The following is a 22,308-nucleotide window of genomic DNA, read 5'->3' as shown; positions in this document are numbered from 1 at the left end:
GGGCAGTACGTGTTTATTCTCATTTGGCATATAGGCTTATGCATAGCTACTATCCTACATCCTACACATATTATCTGGCATTATCAGCTCACTTAGCATACCGACAGCATGAATTTCCCTTTATAAGGTCACAAAGTTGTTTTTATAGAGAATGATGCCATGGGTATTTTTCTTTTGTCTGGCATAGAGAAAACAGCAAGGAACTGAATCCTGTACCTTGGTGATGCCATCATGTTGTGTTTTTGAGAAGTGATGTCATCCTGTTTCAGTTCATGACTAATGCATTAATGGTTACAATCCTCAATATTAACTAGTTGATTATTAAATGCCTCTTATTATCATATTGGCTGTTTATTAATATAGCACATATTTTATATATGACTATGTAATCCTACCCAATACCTAAACTTAACAACTACCTTACTAACTATTAATAAGCAGCCAAATAGTAGTTTATTGAGGCAAAAGTCATTAATGGTTTGTTAGTGAAAATGAGACCTTAAAATAAAGTGTGACTGCTTTAATACATAATGCTAGAAAAACATCAGGTCTAAGTGGCAGAAAAAAAATGGTGTGGTGGTGTACCATGTTTGTTTCTGTCCATTTGACTGGTCACTATATCATTCATTTTTGACTTTCAACTTGATTTTGTTTTTCCAACTTGACTGAAGTAAATTCAGAGTGGTTGGATTAAATGTTATAAACCTAACACTGTAAATTGGCAGCTACTGTGGCATGTGATATTTTACACTTATTTTCACACGTTAAACATGAGAACGCTTGAAGACTTGTATTTAAAATGTGTATATACAGTAAGACACCAATAGAAGATTGACCACACAGTTAAAAAATAAGCTGTATAGGCCTGCTTGAGTTCACAACATGCATTGCAGCATTAATTAATTTTGATAAACTAACCATTCAGTCGTATCTGACTCTCAGTGACCTTATGAAGAAACATTCTCCATGCTATCCCATCAAGCACTGCTTCTTTGGTTATATTAATATCTGTTTCGATGCTGTCAAGCTAGCAAGTTCTTTGTCATCCCCTCCTTCAGTTTCCACTGACCATTCATTACTGACTTCTCTAGCAAGTTTGCACGCTTAACATCGCTAAAGAAACTCAATCATATTAATTTCAGCTTCTAGTGACGACCCATGGTTTTATGAAGTCCAGTACTTCTAGTTGTAAAGAATCATATGGAGTACTTATTGTTTGCTGCTTTTACTTGTACTGTTGTTGTTGTCACTGTCAGTTATATGGTTTTCAGAGCTATGATTTTTTTTTTTTGTTACTCAATACCATTATTGAGGTTTGTGTGTTAAGCTCTGTTGTGCATGTTTAATTGAATACTTACAATGATTGGCTTCCCTGTCAGTTCAAACTGTTTTTTTTTTTAATGGAGCTATTTCAGGACTCTTGCCATCAGCATTTTCCTATATTTCTGATATATAGTAAAAAAAAAAAAAAAAAGCAAATCAGTAAAATAGTAAAATCATAAATAAACAAAACTATTCTGTTGAAAAATTATTAAACTCAAGTTTTCAGTTTGAAGTGGGCATTGAATTTGGAATATTATTATTATTTACATTGTAATGCCATCAGCAAAACCGACCAAATAAATGTATTGCAACCTCCTAAACTAAACACCCGACAGATGAACACACAGCTAGCCTTAACAATTCCTCTCCTCAAGTTGGGTGATTAAAATGGATTATTAAATGTGTCTCAGATTGAAAAAGGCCAGAGCCATTTATTTTTTTTTAATAAGAAAAGCAATGCTACATTGTGCTCTTTTAATAATCCTTTAATTCCCCTTCCACAGTTTAACAAGTCCTGCATTAGAGCGAGAGAGGGCATCTGGCTCAATATGAGCTAATCAATATTACGGCATGCCTGCATAAAATCTGGATTTATTCTGAAACAGCCCATCTCTTGAAAATTCACTTTAATCCCTCATCTTCAACCTGGAGGTGTCTTTACACCCACCGGACCGACTGTGTTGGCTTAACCACAACAAACCCACAATCAATGAATATGAAATATCATTTGAATATGACTCATTTGATATGAAGAAATATTGCCAAGAAAAATGAACTCTCATTATTAAATAGCTTTTTACACTAACAATTTTAAAAGACATGTTTTGTTTTGCAGTGGACAATTAGTATTTATTTTTTTATATTCTTTCCTCATATATATGCTAGAAATGGATCACATTTCTGTCTGACAGTAGGTTGGATGCAAATTCCCATGAACTGGGGACAGAACACCTTTTCCACATTTAAAACCCACTTTCTTGTGGCATCAATTTCTGCTTTGATTCACGTCTTTCTCGACCGGGTTAGTGCGGAACAACGGCAGAAATATCTGCCAAACGAGTGACAGAACCATAATATATATTTTTTTTCTTTGGAATTGGTCTGCTGTGTTTATAACACACAACAAATGTACACACACTCAAACACACACACTGCCATCATGGCAAATATTGAGTGAGTCATTTGCAAGGAAGTGGTTTTGGTGTTAAAGTGCACTTCTCATTCTTAGTTCCATCTGAAACCAGAAGAAAAATGCTTTAGTGTCACAATGTATGCATTATTTATTGCTCTTCACTCCAAAAAGAGTACCTTCAAGTATCTTTCTATTTTTTTCTTATGAAGAATCAACTTGCTTCTGTGGTGTTCTTCAGTTGAGGACTGGAAAAGGTTCTTCAGACCAGCATATTGGTTTCTGGCTTCTTTAAAACAATAGTATAGATAGTTTTCTGGAGAATTAGAGAATAAAAAAGTTAACACTTTAGAATAAGGAACACTTATTCACTAAGACTTTTCCCTTAATAAATTCCTAATTTGCTGCTTATTAATAGTTTGTAAGGTAATTGTTAATTTTAGGTATTGGGTAAGATTAGGGATGTACAATAAGGCATTAATATGTGCTTAATTAGTATTAATAAACGACTAATATTCTAATAATATGCATGCTAATAAGCAACTAGTTAAGAGACCCTAAAATAATGGGGAATGTGGCATAAAAAAAGTCTATAAGTCTCAAATGGAAGCTTTATTTTAAAGAATGGTTTATTGGGCTTTGTATTAATTAGGAACCTATGTGATTCACTAGTTATAAGCAAACCACAAATGAGCAAACAAAGCATGTTTAGTCTTCAGTTTTTATCAAATAAATAAGAACATGTTAAAAGTGTTAAAAGCATCACATGACTCCAGGTCAGAAAACAGTAGATGTAACCAAAGCATGCTATTTTAGAAGACATCAGTTTTGAAGGACGCGGTCATCATTGTCATCAGTGCAATCATCAGCTTCCTCAGATCCAAATCACAGCCCATAAGAGAGCAGAACAGACCTTTAGACCAACAGTGGCAGATTTCTGAATCTCAAATTACTGCAAGATTGCAAAATGGTCTATTTGTCTATACTCAGCCTTTTTCTTTGAAGTCGTCTTTGTTATTCTAGTGAACAATCCAGCATTTCTATAGACCACAGTGAGAGTAGCTACTGTATTTGACGTGAATAATGGAGCGAACAACAGTTTCCATTTGAAGATGAGAGCAACAAGGTGTAGCTTTGTGAGAAGTTCGCATCTTTTCACACTATGAAGCAAATTCAAGAGATGTTGTAGAATTGTAACCTTAGTTTAGTTTTGGTGTTGGATTCTTCACATTTATTTATGTCTTACTGTTCTATATATACGCTTCACCTGCTCTCTAACATTGGAAGCTGGGAAAATATAACGAATGGATGTGTGAATTTGCGCAAGAATTGTTGAACGCTTAGAAATATGGACGTTCTTCGCATCCTGTCCTTAGATGAATGAGGGTTTTATCTTGAACCTTCTAGAGGATTTCTTTCGAAATGAACAAGTCCTCAACTGTGCTCGGCATTGGGAAAACACATTAGACTCTCCCACGCAATTTCTTTTTTCTAAGTGAAACATCTAATGACTCATGACATAAATGGCCTAGTGTAAAACCAGAAATCTTTGGTGTATTTAGTAATATAATAATGCGATTAGACTAGGTCTAGTTAGCAGAAAAGAGAGATGTGGGAGTGATAGGAATGCTGGTGTTTTTCACACTTGTGAGTTTATGAATACTAATTGCATTTGCTTATCAAAAGGCATCATTACATTTGGTTATCATAGAATCGTTGGCTGACCATTTTCTCTAAAGCTAGATACAAACTAAATGCAAATATTCAGGTGAGAATAACAAACAACAAACCACATTATTTGAACTATCATCACATTTTTGTGTAAAACTAAATATTTATTGACCAAAATGTTGATTTAATGAGGAATTAGTTGGGTTGTGAGAGTACTAGGACTGAAAACTGACCACAGAGGAAGTCAGTTTTCAGTTTACTCATTATAGATCTCCTTGTGGCTAAAGTGAAAACGCAACGCATACTTGAGTTAAGATTTGCACTGGGACACAATTTGGAACACAATGATGCATGAAATTGAGCTGGTTAGAAACATTTGCATTCACGCGATTGGACAGAATATGGCTCGTGCAAATATGTAACCATAAAAATACCAAACCAGACGAAATCCCACAATACCATCAGTGCCAACAACAGACTCTAAACATACACACATTCTTACTGTCTCTCTCTTTCCTAGCAGGCATGGATTGTGTAGAGGAGGAGGTGGATTTTAACTGGGAGGAGTACCTTGAAGAAACTGGAGCCACTGCCGCCCCTCACACTTCATTCAGACATGTGAGAACACACAGAGAGAATCTCTATGTGTGTGTGTGTATAAAAAAATATATATATATATATATATATATATATATATATATATATATATATATATATATATATACATACACACTTACACACTACCTACTGATACAAAAGTTTGGGATCAGTAAGATTTTAAATATTTTTTAATAAATCTCTTATGCGCAACAAGGCTGCATTTATTTAATAAGAAATCCAGTAAACAGTGATATAGTGAAATATTTACTTTAAATATTAGTTTAAAATAGAACTTATTCTTGTGGTGGCGAAGTTGAATTTTCATTAGCCTTTACTCTGGTATTCAGTGCCACATGACCCTTGAGATATCATTCTAATATGGTGATTTACTTATTTTGTCTGCTTAAATATTTATTTATTTTATTTTATTTATATTTTTGGAACCTGTGATACTTTTTTCCACATAGAATTCTTAATTTATTCAAAGTAGAAATATTTTCTAATATTAGGCCTATATGTTAGTGTTCAAAAGTTTGGGGTCAGTATGTTTTTTTTTTTCTTTCTTTGTATTCTGCAAGGATATGTTAAATTGATTGAAAAATGTCAAGCAAAGACGTACATTGTTACAAATTATGTCTACTTTGAATAAAGGCTGTTCTTTTTAACTTTTTATTCATCAAAGAATTCTGAAAAAAAGTAGCACAGGTTCCCAAAAAATACCAGTAAATAAATAAATATCAAGCAGCAAAAATGTTTCTAGTATTGATAATAAATTGGAAGAATAGACTGATTTTCAGTCAAGTTATGTGACACTGAAGACTGGAGTAATGGCTTCTGAACAATCCAGCTTTAAAGTATATTAAAACAGAAAATAGTTATTTTAAATGGTAATAATTTGTAATATTTGTAATTGCAATACACACACACACACACACACATATATATATATATATATATATATATGCGTGTGTGTGTGTGTGTGTGTGTGTGTGTAGTTGTTGATTTTGTAAATGGTGATTTGTTACTAAGTTACTTTGTAAAAAATTTAAAAAAATTGACTGATTCCAACATGGGCACATTGTGTAGCATGTTTCACTTCAAAATCGTGAGCAAGTTTAAAAATACAATCTGAAAAACATGAAATACAGGTTAGGTTTGGTACTGTGTTGGCTTGCTACTTGATTAGTTCTGAGAATCACACACTTTGACAAAATAGGAGGTGTGCCATTTAACATTAGGCCAAAACTGATCACTCTGATTATTCAAGGATTTAATATCAGCAGTATGTTATATGCTTATTAGTGTTTTGGGGCCATCAGTAAACCCATGTATGTTTCATGGAAGAACACAGCAAAGTCGTAATATATCACGCTAACATCTGACTGAACCTTACAGGTGGAGCTCAGTCTTCAGAGCAGCTTTCAGCCTGGAATGAAGCTTGAAGTAGCTAATAAGGGCAGTCTGGACACATATTGGGTGGCCACCATTATAACCACATGTGGGCAGTTGCTATTGTTACGCTACTGTGGCTATGGCGACGACCGCAAGACTGACTTCTGGTGTGATGTCATGACAGCCGAACTTCATCCTGTCGGCTGGTGCGCTCAGAACAACAAAACGCTTCAGCCACCTGAAGGTAAGGCGCAACGCGCAACTGCACCCGAACTAAAACCAGCGCACCCTCAGAGATACATGTCTATTCAAACACTGATAAAGCTCATGTTAAAACAGTCCCTCCTGTCTAAACAAATGACGTCCAAGCACACACACACACACAGAGTTCTCCTCACTATGTAGAGCAGTCCATCTTGTTTGTTCAAATAATAGCACTAAGAGTTTAAATACTTATGCTAATCTAACAAACAATGCAAAGTTGTATTGAAATATACTCAATGTCCTCCAAAATGAATGCGTGAGCACTGTAATGTCTATAACAGCTGGAATGCCTACGACAAGCTATTTTCTTCCCAATATGGGACTGATTCTTTGGATCTGGAAGCAGGTTATCAGTGTTATCCAATACACCATTTCTTCATGAACTTTAACCTGGATTTTCAATGTTTGCCCAAAAACACCAATTGTGAACAGTCAAAACTCTTTATAGTAATCCAGCATTTGCTATTTGTGTGTTTATATTGTCATCACTTGCTATTTTTGTATAGTAAAATATGTTCTTAGTGTAGTATGTAATTTCTTAAGGCGGGCATACACTGTGCGATTTCTGTGCGATTTCGGCAAGGTAAAACTCACACTGTACGAGTAGATCTCACGATTTTTATGCGCTCACTGTACGGTCCGATCGTCGAGTTGCAATTTGACTGCTCACACTATACGTGGGGAATCAACCAAATCAACACGTAGGATCCCTCAGAACCTGGATGTTTGTGGCGGTTTCTGAATAAACATGCTTTTCCGGGATAAACGCACTGCTTTGGTGATATAAGCTATTCTGTGTGCTGAAATGTCCAAAAAAAAAAAAAAAAAGGCGTAGGCATATCTAGACGCGCAGGTGGCTCTGAGGCCGTGGCCAATATGGTTTATCCATTTTGGAACGTGAACTGGAGGTAAGCAGTTTTTTATTTTTCTTTGCCATAACTCCACAAGTTTTCCCTCAATCACTTTAGTCCACACTACACGCCGTGTCACCATGGTTTTGTTTATGGTTTCGCGCCCGCGCAGTGAGGGAAACACGGAAAATCGGTTCGTAGACTTGCTTCGATAGTGCGATACCTCACGAGAGGCGACCAAAATTTCTGACATGTCAGAAATCCATCCGACCAACCGATTGCCTGTCGGGAGAATTAATCGCCTCTCGTTTGCCCTTGTACACTTCACGAACACTGCACGACAAACAACGCACATAAATGCTGAAAATCGACCCGACCCGAAAAGGTCGCACGAGTCAGAATCCGGCTCAAAATCGGATGAAAATCGCACAGTGTATGCCCGGCCTTAGTGTCATTTGGAAGTGTAGTTGACCACCGGTTCATATAAAATGCTTCAGACCAAGGGTGTTAAACTCAATTTCTGGTTGGCCAGAGCCCTGGAGAGTCTAGATTCAGCTGTAATTAAACACATTTGATCCGACTAATCAAGTCCTTCAGGCTTTTTGAAAAGTACATGGTATGAGTGTTGGAGCAGGGTTGGAACAAAACTCTGTAGGGCTCCAGGTCATCCAGGAATTGAGTTTGACACCCCTGCTTTAGACAGTCCCAAATAAAGTTAGGTATGGTCAAGGGATTGGGTTAAATGGATGAAATTGAACCTTAAGAATAAGAGCTTAGTTGAAAGTTTAGTTGAGACCACATTGACAAGTTACACATTTGTTTAAGATGTTAGGGTTAGGGTTACTGTCAAATATTTGCAATGCTATCAAATGTGTTGCATTTTATCATATCATTTAATTCTACGTGGTGTGACATATGATTGGCTTAAAGACTTAAAATGTGTCAACAATCAGGTAATAACAGGTAAACACAGAGCCTGATAGTCAGAAAAATTTGACCTGGTATCCTCCAAGACATCTAAAACCATCAGTTGGTGGATTCACTCGATATCTTGATATCTTTTTGAACCGCTCCACACTTCAGAGAATGGGCATCCTTCATTTTTTTGAAGAGCTTATTTGTTAAACCTGTGCTAGAGGAATCTGGCCATACCGGTTTTACCCATATTAGAAAAGTTTATTTTCGCAGGAAAGGTTTTGAACCAGAAAAATAACCTGTTGAACAAAGTGCTCGGTTGTCAAACGCAAGTCACACTAAATGGCTTTAAAGGGATGGGTCACCTAAAAATGTAAATTCTGTCATCATTTATTTTCCTTCATGCTGTTCCAAACTTTATTTTCTGGAACGTAAAGAAGTTATTATTATTAATTTTTTTCAAAACTGTCTGGTTACCAATTTAGTTTCTCTCTTAACCTTATACAATTCATATACTTGATCTCAGATAGTCATGTGCATTCTGTCATTATCGCAAGATCAGTTATTTTGCAATGATGTCTAGCTGATGGTACAATGAATGGATGCATATCTTAATGAGGAAATTATGACCTTGACTGCAGTATTGGATTTTGTCATTTAAATACATAGTTTAATACATCCTTCCTTTATGCATTTCAAAGGAATATTCAGAATATATACTCTATTGAATACAGTATGCATAACATAAAATTCAGCTTCATAGAAAGTATTTGTGGAATGCTGTCAGTTTCTACTGAAAATAATTTCAATTTCACCTCAGTTTGAAAAAAAACTGTACAGTGCCCCCAGCCTTCCACTGTAAGTGCATTTTTGTAAAAAAAATAAAAAGATGTACTTAATCTGGAAAATTTTGTAAAACAGTAATAAACTGAATTTAAATGCACTTAAATATTTATATAAAATTACTGAGTTAATAAATATGAATTAAAGTTTTCTTTATTTATGGTCATTCATTTATTTAAATCTAAAGTTGCTGTTACTGTCAAGCAATCTGCATGTTTTTTTTTGTGTATGTGTTTTCAGAAGAAATAGATAAAATCTGTGTTTGCATTTCTAAAATAAGATCACAAGAAGCTCTGATTCTGTTTCAAAAAAAAGAAAAAAAAAGAAGAAGAAGCTCTGTCAGTGGTTGAAATATTCTCCAAATGAGTCCAAAATATATAGTCCAAAAATGCAGGCGTTTCTAAAGAACCCATTCAAATGGTTTGACTGGTGCAGTTTACTTTCCTGTGTTGATGCGCTGAAACAGGAAGTTGGACAGGACATACAATAGCACTCCCTCCCTTTAAAAAAAAAACAGCCAATAGCCTTTAGTTTACATCACAACCCAGTAAACCACACAAAGCCACTTCCTTCTCAAAGAAACAGGTAAATAAAAATAAATAGGTTAGCTATTAAAATTAGCACCGAAAATAAACCACAATTTGCAACCTGTTATGGGAGTCTGATGGTATTTATAATGTAAATTTAAAGGGCATTTTAACTCTAGAGATCATAAAAAAAAAAAAAAATTGGTTTGTAATGAACATTTAAAAAATGCTATAAAACTGTATTTTGTTGTTCACACTAGCATATTAGCCTCAAAGCTAACATACCTGGGCTGAAATTTGGTCTTTAAAATGATTAAGGTTTTAACATCACAACACATTTAAATCATACAGCCAATAAAGACCTGCAACGTGTCATACTAATTTACATCATTTGTTTTGACAGGAAAATAACTGATGGGAGAAATAGAGTTATTTAGCATTTAATCAAACGGTTCATGGAAAACTATTGTCATCATGACCCATTTACATTAGCAAAGTTAATTTCATTGAGTGCCAGAAGATATATGACTACATTAAATGACATGTGAAAATGCAAGTAAATGCCATCAATTAGGTTTTATAGTGTGTACAGAAGCTTAATAATAAAAAAATAAATGTGTAGGCGCAGCCAGGAATATTGTTTGTTTTACCGTGTTTAATTTGCGCCACAAGTAGTGTTTTGTTTGTATGCATACCTTTATGAGTGTGTGTTTGTGTGTGTGTGTGTGCATGTTTAGTCAGTGTGTATTTGTTGGTCATCTTTGTTCCTGTCTGTTTATTTCTCAGATAACGTTTACCTCAGAGCAGGTAAGCTGAGCCTACTTCTCTCTCTCTCTCTCTGTCTGTCCTCTTTTCTCTCAGACCAAGGGCATAGGTTTGGTTTCAACATTTTTAAATCAAATAAGCAAAACACCATGTTTTCACCATATGAATTTGAATGTAAATGCTAAACGGTTGTTTAGAAAGACAATATATTCTCTACAAGTACTGTATGTAGGTATTTGTAGATTTAAAGGAACAGTTCACTCAAAAATAAAAAATACCAAAAATGCGGTGAAAATGCCCTCACCCTCAGGCCATCCAAAATGTAGATGAGTTTGTGTCTTCATTGAAAGTGAATGTTGAGAAATGTAGCATTACATCACTTGCTCACTAATGGATCCTCTACAGTGAATGGGTGCCGTCAGAATGAAAGTTAAATAACTGATAAAAACATCAGTTGGCACTACTTAACATGCCTTAATTATAGATTTGTTTCTTGCAGACACAGCGTTTCCTTTTGATTTATGGACTTCATTTATGGACTGGAGTCTTGTGGATTATTTGTGGATTTGTTAATGTCTTTATTAGCTGTTTAGACTCTCGTTCTGACGGCACCCATTCACTGCAGAGGATCCACTTGTTTGCAAGAGATGTAATGCTAAACTGATCCAGATCGGTTCAGATGAATAATAAATAATAATAAAAAAAAAACACATGTACATCTTGGAGGCCCCGAGGGTTAATTAATTTTAAGAAAATCTTTTAGAAAAATAGAAATCCAATAGAAAAACTATTTCTTTAAGATTATTTTATTAAAATAATATGTACACTCGTTTATTTCATAATTATAAATATTTTATATTTTCTATAAATATTATTTATGAAATAATTTGAAGAATTTATATTCGTAGGCATTTAAAGTTACTACATTTTTGTTATTATTATTATTATTTAGTTTTTTAAATTAGGTTGTTTAATCATTGCAAGTGAAAAGCTGTCTAAAATTACTGTGCTGATATAGCATTTTATGAAGCCTCAATCTGGACGGTCCAACTGTGTCACTTCCTTTAAATCATTTACATTTAACAGTAAATTCAGTCATCATCTACCCACTCTTGTTGTTCCTATAATATTCACAGCTGCTCTTTTCCAGGCAATAAACTGCATAATAATCACTAGCTGTCCAATTCTGTTTCGCTTGCGTTGTAAAAATTAGAAGGTGGTTCTCCTTTCACACTGAACAAAAACTAGACTATTATTATTATCATAAATAACTCCTGCAAACCTACAAAATGAGAACTTATGAAGAATATTCTATAAAGACTCTCTTTGATGAACAGATGAAATTCAAGTCGTAATTCATTAACTATCTGTTCTTTTTCCCTCCATCTTTAATGAGCAAACTCTTAATTCAAATTCTCCTTTCTATTCTTATTGATTCGATTGATAAACCTATTTCATAAATCGATACTTCTTGATCTGAAATTACTCAACTATTCAATCTCACTCTGTTCGTATACAAAGATATGGTAAGACATAAGACTGTTCATACTGACTGCTTTTATGATAATTATTAATGACAATTTTTTAGTTATACATATATATATATATATTTTTTTACAGTTTTACACACACACACATATACATATATATATATATATATATATATATATATATATATATATATATATATATATATATATATATATATATATTATATATATTTTTTGTGTGTTTGAAAGCTCCAGTCCCAATTCATTGTGCATGCATGAAAGAGCAATAGCAATTTTTTTTCTTTCTTTAATTTCCTCTTTTGTGTTTCACGGAAGGAAGTATTTTGTATGGGTTTGTAATACCATGAGGGTGAGTAAATGGTGACAGAATTCTCCCTTTCTTTTCTTTTTTTTTTTGTGAACTAGTCCTTCAACTTTGGTAGGTAGAAACATGTTGTCCCACATGTACCCAAATCTACGCCCACGTCTCAGACGCATGCATTATCTGTTTTTCTGGGTCCTTTCCTTTATCTCTCGCCTCATCTTTCTCAGGCAACCTCCAGAATTCCTCTGATGTTCTTTTCATTCCTCCAGTATTTTCTGTTTATCTTCCTTCCTTCTTCCTTATGCTTGTTTGCTCCGCCCTGTGTATTCGATTATGTGAGTGCGAATGAGTGTGTGTGAGAGGTGTGAACGTCATGGTGGTGTCAGCTTGTGTATTTGCATGCATTTGTGTAGCAGAGACATACAAAGTTAAGGCAACTCCGGAGGTCATATGTAAAGCTACTCAGCCTGGCATGCTTCACTTGGTGCACGCACATGTTTGCACGAATAGCTTGCTCTGTGAAACACATTTTACACATTCTTCCCATTTCTGGGGCAAAACCAATTAAAAATGTTTAATGTAAAACATTATGCATACAGATGAAAACAGATCTTTATTTATATATTATTACCTCTAATAAAAATGGCAGATTAGACAAAAAATACGACAATAAAAATATTAAATATATAAAAAGAATTAGAATACAATTTAGGCATCACAACATTTTAATGGAAATTACACTAGGAAATACAAATAAAGATTACATTTTATTATCTGTTATTCAATTCTGAGATTAATTATGTGTGAGTTTTAGATGAATGCAACCAAAATAGTAATCTATATGTTTTAAATAGAAGCACAGTTTAATATCACATTTAACAATACAATAAATCAATCAATAAAAAAATGCTATTATAGTATTTATTTATATTTTGAATTAACTTTTTTATTTTAAAGTTTTTATTTTAATTTTAGTTTTTAGCAGTTGTTTATATATATATATATACACACATATATATATATATATATATATATATATATATATATATATATATATATATATATATATATATATATATATATATATATTATTATTATTATTATTATTCATCTTATACATATTGTTACAATTATAAATCTCAGATTTAGTAATTATGGTTCTTCAACTTAAAATTATTAACTTGGATGCCAAGGAAGCATTTCTAATTTTCATTTACATTTTTCATATTCATTTGTATTTTATTTAATTTTTATGTTAACACTTGAAAAAAAAAAAACATATTTTTAGTTGTAATTAAGAATAACAACAGGAATCCCTAAACTTTGCTCAAAAGTTTAAAATGCAACATTTAAATTTTTTTAAATAAGAAGAATCTCTAATATTCATAAATTATATTCCACAAAAAAAAAAAAGTTTTTGGTTGACTCTTTTGTTTAAATGCTCACATAGCATTGGATCTCCTTTTTCTGTTTCTAGTCTTTTGTGATAGTTGTGTGTGGGTTTTCAGTTTCTGCCGAGTAGTGAAGCTGCCCACTGTTCTTGACAAAAAGCCTCCAGGTCCAGTAAGTTCGTTGGTTTCCCAGCATGCTCTGCACATTTGATTTCTTCCCCACAGTGACTTTATGATTTTGAGATTCAGCGTTGGCACTCAAGACAATTGAGGAACTCATACATAACAGTTACAAAAGGCTGCAAGTGGTCATTGATTCTCAAGGAGAAGCCACATGATACCAAGAACCAGGCGAACAAGGTTTAGCAAAAAGATCATTTGTGCAAATTAAACTATTTTCTTAAATGAGTGCTCACTTGCCTCTCACTTGGAAGTGTCGGCATACTGTAAGTCATTTAGCTTGATTTGTGAACAGGTTCATTTTTGGACAGATTCTTTTAAAAAAAAAGAGCTGAATTATTTAGACATCACTAGTTAAGGGCACTACTAAATAAAAATAACTTTTATCTATCTTTAAAAAAATGCTGAACATGACATGCACTAATGACAAAAAACAGGTGCATAAATTTACCAACAAAATAGTATAAACTAAAATCTTATTTACTTATTTTAAATGGGCAGTGATTCTCAGATCTTTCTAAACTTTTAAGAGTTTCTTCCACCTGAACACAAAAGAAGATATTTTGAAAAATGCTGGTTGACGATAGCCATTTGAAGTCGATGGCTACCGTCAACTGTTTGGTTAGCCACATTCTTCAAAATATCTTCTTTTGTGTTCAGGGGCTGAAAGAAATTCTTATAGGCTTGGAAAAACATGAGGGTGAATAAACGATTCATTGTTGGGTAAATTATCCTTTTTAAGTATTTTAGTACGGTGCTCCATTTCCATTGGTGGAAGAAGCAGTTAACACAACTGAGCATCATTAAAGTCATTGGTTCTGGTATTCTTTTAAAAATACAACTGCTTTATAACCGTATTTGGCATAAACTAAGGAGTAGTTTGAAAACTAAACACTGACACAAGCTTACTGTAGTATGCCAGATTAACCATATGGGCATTTGGGCATGTGCCAGTATGGGCATCGTGCAAGGCAGTATAAATATTTTCAACTGTGCAATGGCCAAAGATGGCCAAAAGCAAAGAAAGAGGGATACTTGGAAACTAAGAGGGATGGCCGACATCAGCCAACAAGGAAAAAAGTATTTTTGAGAAATTATTACTACATTTAATCTTTGTAAAAGATTATAAACTTAAAAAACATAAGAATATGTACTTAAAATGTGCACATGAACGTGTATTTAAAAAGTAAATATGGTCAATTTGGCTTGTTTTGTTTTTACTGAGGCAGCATGCATTAAGAAATTAAAGGAATAGTTCACCCAAAAATCAACCTCATGTTGTACCAAACCTGAAAGAGAATGACTTTCATATGTTGAAAACAAAAGAAGATATATCAAGGAATTTTGAAAAACCAAACAGTTTTTGGTCCCCGTTGACTTCCATAGGGAAAGAAATACTACTGTAGTCAGTGGGGACCATCAACTAACCATCAACTCATACATGTTTGGAACGACATGAAGGTGAGAACATAATGACAGAATTTTTATTTTTGGGTGAACTATTCCTTAAAGTCCATTCACACCAACAACAATAACTATAAAGTATAACTATAAGGATAACTATACTAGCATCCACACCAACAGAAGATAGCATGATGTTTATTATAAGTGCGCAATGAAGATCCGTCATCTGCTGCTTTAAATGAAAATTCTTTATAATTCACAAAAAAAAAAAAAATAATAATTTTGAAAGTGATTCCAACTAAATCATTGCTGTGTGCTGTTATTAATGTTGTGTTATGGATTTAATTTGACTTTTAAAACTATACAATTTTACAGTTTTTGTCCTTGATGTGAATGGGCCTTTAATCTGTACTTAAGTGCAGATTTGCTAATGGTATGATATGAGTTCAATGAATTATTCATTAATTCGTCAGGTTTAATAGTTAATAAACATGAAAGGAATAAACGCACAACCACACACACGCACACACAAGCACGCACCGAATAAAAAAGGCCCAAGGTTAATCGCATAAGTATGTGTTGAATTTGATTGTCATGAGCTAATGTGATAAAATGATCCCGTTCCACTGAAGAGTGTCGAACACACATCCTGAGTAGAGTGCTTAGACGCTGGGGGGTTGTTGGCATGGCAACGGCCACACACTCCCGTTCTAGCGCTACTTAAGCGATTAGCGTACACACTTGTGCTGCAGAGATTACACGCTGAGACACAGCGGCGTTCTGCCACAAGCACTCATTCACGCACAAACTTTTCTTATTGTAGCTATTTGAGGTGAATTACATTAGTGTTGGTCTTTTATACCTCAACATTTTGGGCCAGTACTGTGCTGGTTCACGGATATATGTATAGCTATATTTGTGATTGTTTTTTATAGTGACAGAATATGTAATATTATGGTTTGACACACAAAATATATTTGTCAGATTTGTTTGTCCATGCAGGGTCCAAATCACGTTGAGTATGTTTAAATGGAATAATATATTATATACATTATTGAACAATAAATGGATTAAATAGATTATTAAACTAAATATTAATAGTGTGTTTGTCTGTGTGTACAATTATATATTTTCATAAAAAGTGCAAAATAATTATTATAAACTAGAGTATGTATATACAGTACATTTAGCGTCTGTTAAATGCATAACAATGTATATTTATATATTTTATAATTATTGGTTGTATCTATCTATCTAGCTATCTATCCATCCATCCATCCATCATCTATCTTCTGTGTCTATCTGTCGTCTGTCTGTCTGTCTCTGTCTATCCAACTGTCTATCTGTCCATCCATCGTCTGTCAGTCTATCTGTCTATCTAGCGTCAGTCTGTCTATCCGTCTATCTATCTATTTGTCTGTCTATCATCTGTCAGTCTGTTAGTCTGTCTGTCTGTCTGTCTGACTGACATTCTGTCTGTCTGTCTATCTATCTATCTATCTATCTATCTATCTATCTATCTATCTATCTATCGTCTGTCTGTCTATTTGTCTATCTGTCTATCTATCGTCTGTGTGTCTGTCTGTCTGTCTGTCTCTGTCTATACGTCTATCTATCATCTGTCAGTCTGTCTGTCTGTCTGTCTGTCTGTCTACCCGTCTATCTATCTATCTATCTATCTATCTATCTATCTATCTATCTATCTATCTATCTATCTATCTATCTATCTATCTATCGTCTGTCTGTCTATTTGTCTATCTGTCTATCTATCGTCTGTCTGTCTGTCTATTTATCGTTTGTCTGTCTGTCTGTCTCTGTCTATCCGTCTATCTATTGTCTGTTTATCTATCGGTCTATCTATCGTCTGTCTGTCTATCTGTCTGTATATTGTCTGTCTGTTTTTCTCTTTCTATCTGTCTATCTATCGTCAGTCTATCTATCTGTCTATCGTCTGTCTGTCTGTCTGTCAGTCTTTCTATCTGTTGTCTGTCTATCAATCAATCTATCTATCTATCTATCTATCTATCTATCTATCTATCTATCTATCTATCTATCTATCTATCTATCTATCCATCCATCCATCCATCCATCCATCCATCCATCCATCCATCCATCTATCTATCTATCTATCGTCTACTAAGTTAAAAAAGAGAATAAGAAAATTAAGACTGACTTTCAATGTTATTAAAAATATATATCCTTAATAGTTGTTTTTGTCCTTTGAATAACCCTAAAAACACAAACTAGTCAAATATTCTTGAGTTAACTTGATTAAGCAATGACCTTTTTGCTGTTAAAAATAGTATCCTGGATGTACTAGTGCTTGGCAGGCAAACAGGAAACAGTGTTATCCTCTTCAGACACACAGGACAGGTTGTTATACTGTACCAGTCAGTATCGCAACACTGCTCTCTCTTTAACACACAGAGTTTTGTTCCCCTTCCTCTCTTGAATAATTGCTTTGATTACACAAGCAGGGAAACTCTTTAAATCTGGCCCGCTGTTTACAGAAGGGTTATTGGAAGATATGCAAATCTGCTTTTGCAAAATTAATATTTGCATAGAGACTCCCTAGTGCAGAAAAAGAGGAAACGCAAAGCGCCTCGTGTCTCTTTGAGTTGTTGTCAATTATGCATTCATTTATTTGATCCGAACAAGTCTGTACTGCCAGAAGAAACAAAGAATCAAAAACAAAAAGCCCACAATGGATTTGAAGTAAACTTACTTTACAATATTCATATCTACAAAATAAATGTCTACAAAATCTCTTAAAGCCATAGTCACAATGCCATAAGAAGTAAAAATAACAAATGTACTTACAAATTTTACAAATTATACTAAATTTTAGAGGGAAAACATTTTAAACTATAATATATTTACCATATTTTACATATTAATCACCGTTTTTATGGTGGCTGAGGTTAGTAGACGGTTAATAGGCAAGTAGTGTGCTAGTTAAAAGAGGAAAATAAATAATAGAGACAGAAATAAGTGTCCTGTTTAAATGGAAATGGCTAGAGTTTCTGATGACTGAGATCTGTTATTAAAAAAAGCGTGGTGACAAATTTAATGTATCTGTAAAAATAGTTGCTCTTTTCCAGTCTGTAAAACATCAAGCAGAAAGACATACACTCTAACACAAGGACAGAGTTGAAGGCATTCTCCAATACATTGCAAAAGATCCAGTTTACTCACTGTTTGTTTGCTCCAATTTAACCAGAAATCTTAAATAATTATAATGTAATAATGCTAATGCTTTAATTTTTAACTAATGCTAACTTGCTTAAACTCTGAAAAGACTTCACAAAACCGTTTACTTTAAAAAGGGGTAACACTTTAGTATAGGGACCAATTCTCACTATTATTAGCATGCCCATTATTAACATATTGGCTGTTTATTAGTAGGCCTACTTATAAAGCATATATTCTGCAAGAGTATATTGTACATCCCTGATCCTACCCAATACCTAAACTTAACAACTACCTTACTAACTATTAATAAACAGCAAATTAGGAGTTCATAGTTAATGGTTTTTTAATAGCAAAAATTGGACCTTTAAATAAAATGTGTCCAGAAAAGTTGCATTGCGGAAAGAAAAATGGGTTTCAAACACCACTTCTACTAATGGAATAAGCTAAAGTAATTGTTAGTGTAATAAACGTATTATAATCGTATCGCAATACATTCTTCCGAAAATCTTTTGCAATATACCTTTTCTGGTAAAAGTTATCTAGTTTTAAAGATTAGTTAAAGTTACCTAGTTTTAAAGATTGTAAAAATGTATAAAGGAATTATAGAGTAGCTATTTCTTGGAAACAAGTCAGATATATTGATTTGTGTTTTGTGTCAGTATGGCAGTTGGCATAGTATGTTATTACATTATTATTATTTTTACTAATTATTTTGCTTATTCCTGCATATTGGTATATTAAAAAAGTTGGTACTGAATTTATTTTAAGCCTTCTAACATACAAAAAAAAAATCCAATTGTGGGCCCTACCCCTCTCTCTCTGTTTTTGTTTACTCAAATCCTCCATCAGGGCAGAGATCACACCCACATGAGTGCTATCATGTGTTATTGAGTGAAGTAGTCATGACGTAACAGGGCAGAGACAGTATTTGGCTCTCAGAGTCAAGCTAAGAGTCATTAACCCCACTGAGAACTTCATCAATGTGAATTCTGCTGATGCTAATGTACAGTTGTGTGTGAACGGTGCTCAACGCGTCATGATTAATGTGTTGTTGTTCGTCTGTAACACATAACTAACTAGCACTTCTCTCTGAGGAGGTGCTATGTACAGTGTATGTTGTTTAGGCCCGTGTAGACGCTAAAATGCAGGAAGTGACTTAACATTATATACATTCGTAATGCATACTGTATATGAATATTTCATGTGGCTGACACCATGGAGCAGGAAGTAGGAAGATGTTTGAGAGAGGAAGTCTATTAAATGGCATATTCATAAATCTTTGGATCTTTACCAATGAGCAGAAATGAGCAGATATGTGTGGGTCAGAGACGAAAAAGGGTTTTTAATAATACAGCTTATTTTTTCGTACATTAGAATGCATCCTGTTTATTTGAAAAAGTAGAGGTCAGAATATTATGTTGGATCACTTTTACATAAACATAAGATGTTATGCTGAATGGCGGGCGATGGAATACAATTTCATTCGTATTTTGACATTTTATTTCACAAATGTTATTTGAAACATTCAAGTAGACACTTTCTATGCATATAAAAACACTTTTGTAAATTTAATTCAGTGCAAACACAAAAATTGGATGTTTGCAACTTTGACCCATGTGCTGGGGGTAAAAATGAGAAAAAGCCAGAAAATAAATAGCTGTGATATTAGTTCAGATTATTATTATAGTAAAATCCACACACACACAACAACAACAACAACTGGATCAGTTCCAGATGCAAAAGTGTGGAATTGTCTGTGAAATTCATTACAGCTCTTCTTTCTTGGTTTGTTTCAGCTATTAAAGAGAAGTACAGTGACTGGACTGAGTTTCTCATCAAGGAGCTCACAGGTTCACGGACAGCACCGGCAACCCTGCTTGAAGGGGTGAGAATGAGATTTGTGTGTATATTTAAGCTCGTATGTTAAGTGTGCAAAAGTACGTGGTCTTAACATTAACAATGAACAAACCTGTGAATGCCTAATCAACAGCGCAAGTGCCAAACATCATACACACTGAAAATAAGCCATTTTACCAAGTGACCGATAAATTTGTGCAAAAATACCTGTTTAGTTCTACTTTTGGTTTGTAAGCCAATAATGGTGACAGGAAAAATGGAATGGGCCTTAATCAGGGTAGATGGCGTATTTCATTTGACGTGAATAAAAACAAGAATATAATGTAAAAGATCATGTGACAGGCTTGTGCAACAAAACAACATTTCCTGCCATTGTGATCGCAAGACAATAGCAGTTATGAAAAACACAGAAGAAGCATGAATTACACACCTAGTGTTGGGCTTTTACTGGTAACATTATAATAACTTTTCATTTTCAACAAACATTATTTAATGATTAACAGATCATTATTTAATGTAAATTGCTTAGAAATGTCATTAAACTTTCAGTGCATATAATCCTGCACTTTTATTTAATTGATCATTTATCAAAACAATGTAATAGTAACAGACTAAAACATGTTATAGTAATCTTATATCTCTTATACAGTAGTAATCAAATTAATCCCTGCACACTTTTGACCCCTTAAACCAATTCACAACACCAAACTTGTCCTGAACCTTGCCCTTATCACACCTCAATAGCAGCAAAAGTACATTAACAAAAGCTTTTATTAACTGCATAAAATCTGTTCAAATCATTGTATATTGTTGAACAATTTACTTAAATGAATAATGTTATTTCTTTGTCTCTTTTTTCTGTCATCGTAGCCATTAAGAGGTAAAAACACAGTGGATCTGATTGTGGTAGGCTGTATTTTGGAGGTGCGTGATGCCTCTGAACCCAGTGTGTACTGGGCGGCACGTGTCCAGTGTAACGTTGGCGGACGTTTATGCCTCAGCTATGTTGGAGTAAATGATTCAGCCTACGACATGTGGATGTTCTACCTTGACACCAGGCTCCGCCCCCTGGGCTGGGCCAAAGAGAATAATTTATCATTGAAACCACCCACAGGTGAGAGTATGAACCTGAATTTGATCTTTAGAAACATAGTCAGTGTTAAGCCATTGCATACTTAAGTTTCATTGATTAAAATAAATGTTGAGTAAATGTAAATAATAAAAAAAAAGACTACTACTACTACTACTTTCTTTTTGCTCATTCATTCAAAGTTTTGAGTTGAAGCAGCGCAGTTCATAGTCGTGCATTTTTCTTTAGGCTTCCCCTCCTGTATGCAAATTGTTCCATTGCAAAATTGCCAAGGTCTATGTGGCTTCCACACACTAATTATCATGGATCTGAGTTCACATTTCCCTAACCCTTGCAAATGAATTCAAAAACTTGTTCAGACATGTTCTCTCATTATCTTGCCTTTCTTTCAGATATGATTATGTATAAGGAATAACTAATGATGACAGTTTCATTTCTGGAAATAAATGCACTCCCACTGTGGTAATGCAGTCAGTTCAATCTAATGAATTCAGTGGGCAGTCAGAAATCAGTTATTCAACTTGCATGTTTATCTCAAAACAGTTTTCAGGCTGTAACTAGTTCAAAAGCATTGCTTTACAATTTGTATTGATGACTGTTTCTAAGCAGTTATTTTGAGAAGAAAGACTGATTGGGTGCATGTGTTTACCTGCGTCTGCTTGGGCCCTTAGCACTGTTGAGAGGTTGTGATGCCACAAATAACAAAGTAATTAGATTAACTACATTTTTGTTAGAATCACTTTTAAAAAATCATGTAGCTTATTAGTTTTTCAGTAGGAAAACTATTTTGTTTTTATCGCATGATGGATGGAAGTACAGAATGATGGATATAAGTACAGAATGATGGATGGATTGATGGATGGAAGTACAGAAGGATGGATATAAGTACAGAATGATGGAGAGATGTAAGCAAAGAATGATGTATGGATTGATGGATGGAAGTACAGAAGGATGGATGGAAGTACAGAATGATTGATGGATGATGGAAGTACAGAATGATGGATAGAAATACAGAATGATGGATGGATGGAAGCACAGAATTATCTATGGATTGATGGATGGAAGTACATAAGGATGGATGGATGGAAGTATGGAGGAT

General features: G+C 34.0%; 1 protein-coding gene across 4 annotated transcripts in view; it reads left to right on the top strand.

Annotated features, from left to right (window-relative positions):
• Positions 1–22,308, top strand: part of sfmbt2 (Scm like with four mbt domains 2) — a 37,556-nt gene that overhangs the window by 2,562 nt on the left and 12,686 nt on the right. For 2 of the 4 annotated variants that reach the window (XM_026230549.1, XM_026230530.1), the window contains exons 2-6: positions 4,647–4,741; positions 6,119–6,359; positions 10,302–10,322; positions 20,059–20,147; positions 20,990–21,233. In XM_026230549.1, the coding sequence (XP_026086334.1) occupies positions 4,649–4,741; positions 6,119–6,359; positions 10,302–10,322; positions 20,059–20,147; positions 20,990–21,233 (688 nt within the window). In that variant the 5' untranslated portion in view covers positions 4,647–4,648. Of the gene's footprint in view, positions 1–4,643; positions 4,742–6,118; positions 6,360–10,301; positions 10,323–20,058; positions 20,148–20,989; positions 21,234–22,308 lie in introns of all 4 variants that reach the window. The other 2 variants (XM_026230556.1, XM_026230539.1) reach the window with 2 other exon arrangements.

This window comes from Carassius auratus, chromosome 4, assembly GCF_003368295.1.
Source record: "Carassius auratus strain Wakin chromosome 4, ASM336829v1, whole genome shotgun sequence".
Taxonomy (NCBI): Eukaryota; Metazoa; Chordata; class Actinopteri; order Cypriniformes; family Cyprinidae; genus Carassius; species Carassius auratus.
The sequence above is the reverse complement of the archived record's forward strand: the minus strand, read 5'-3'. Positions and strand labels throughout refer to the sequence as shown.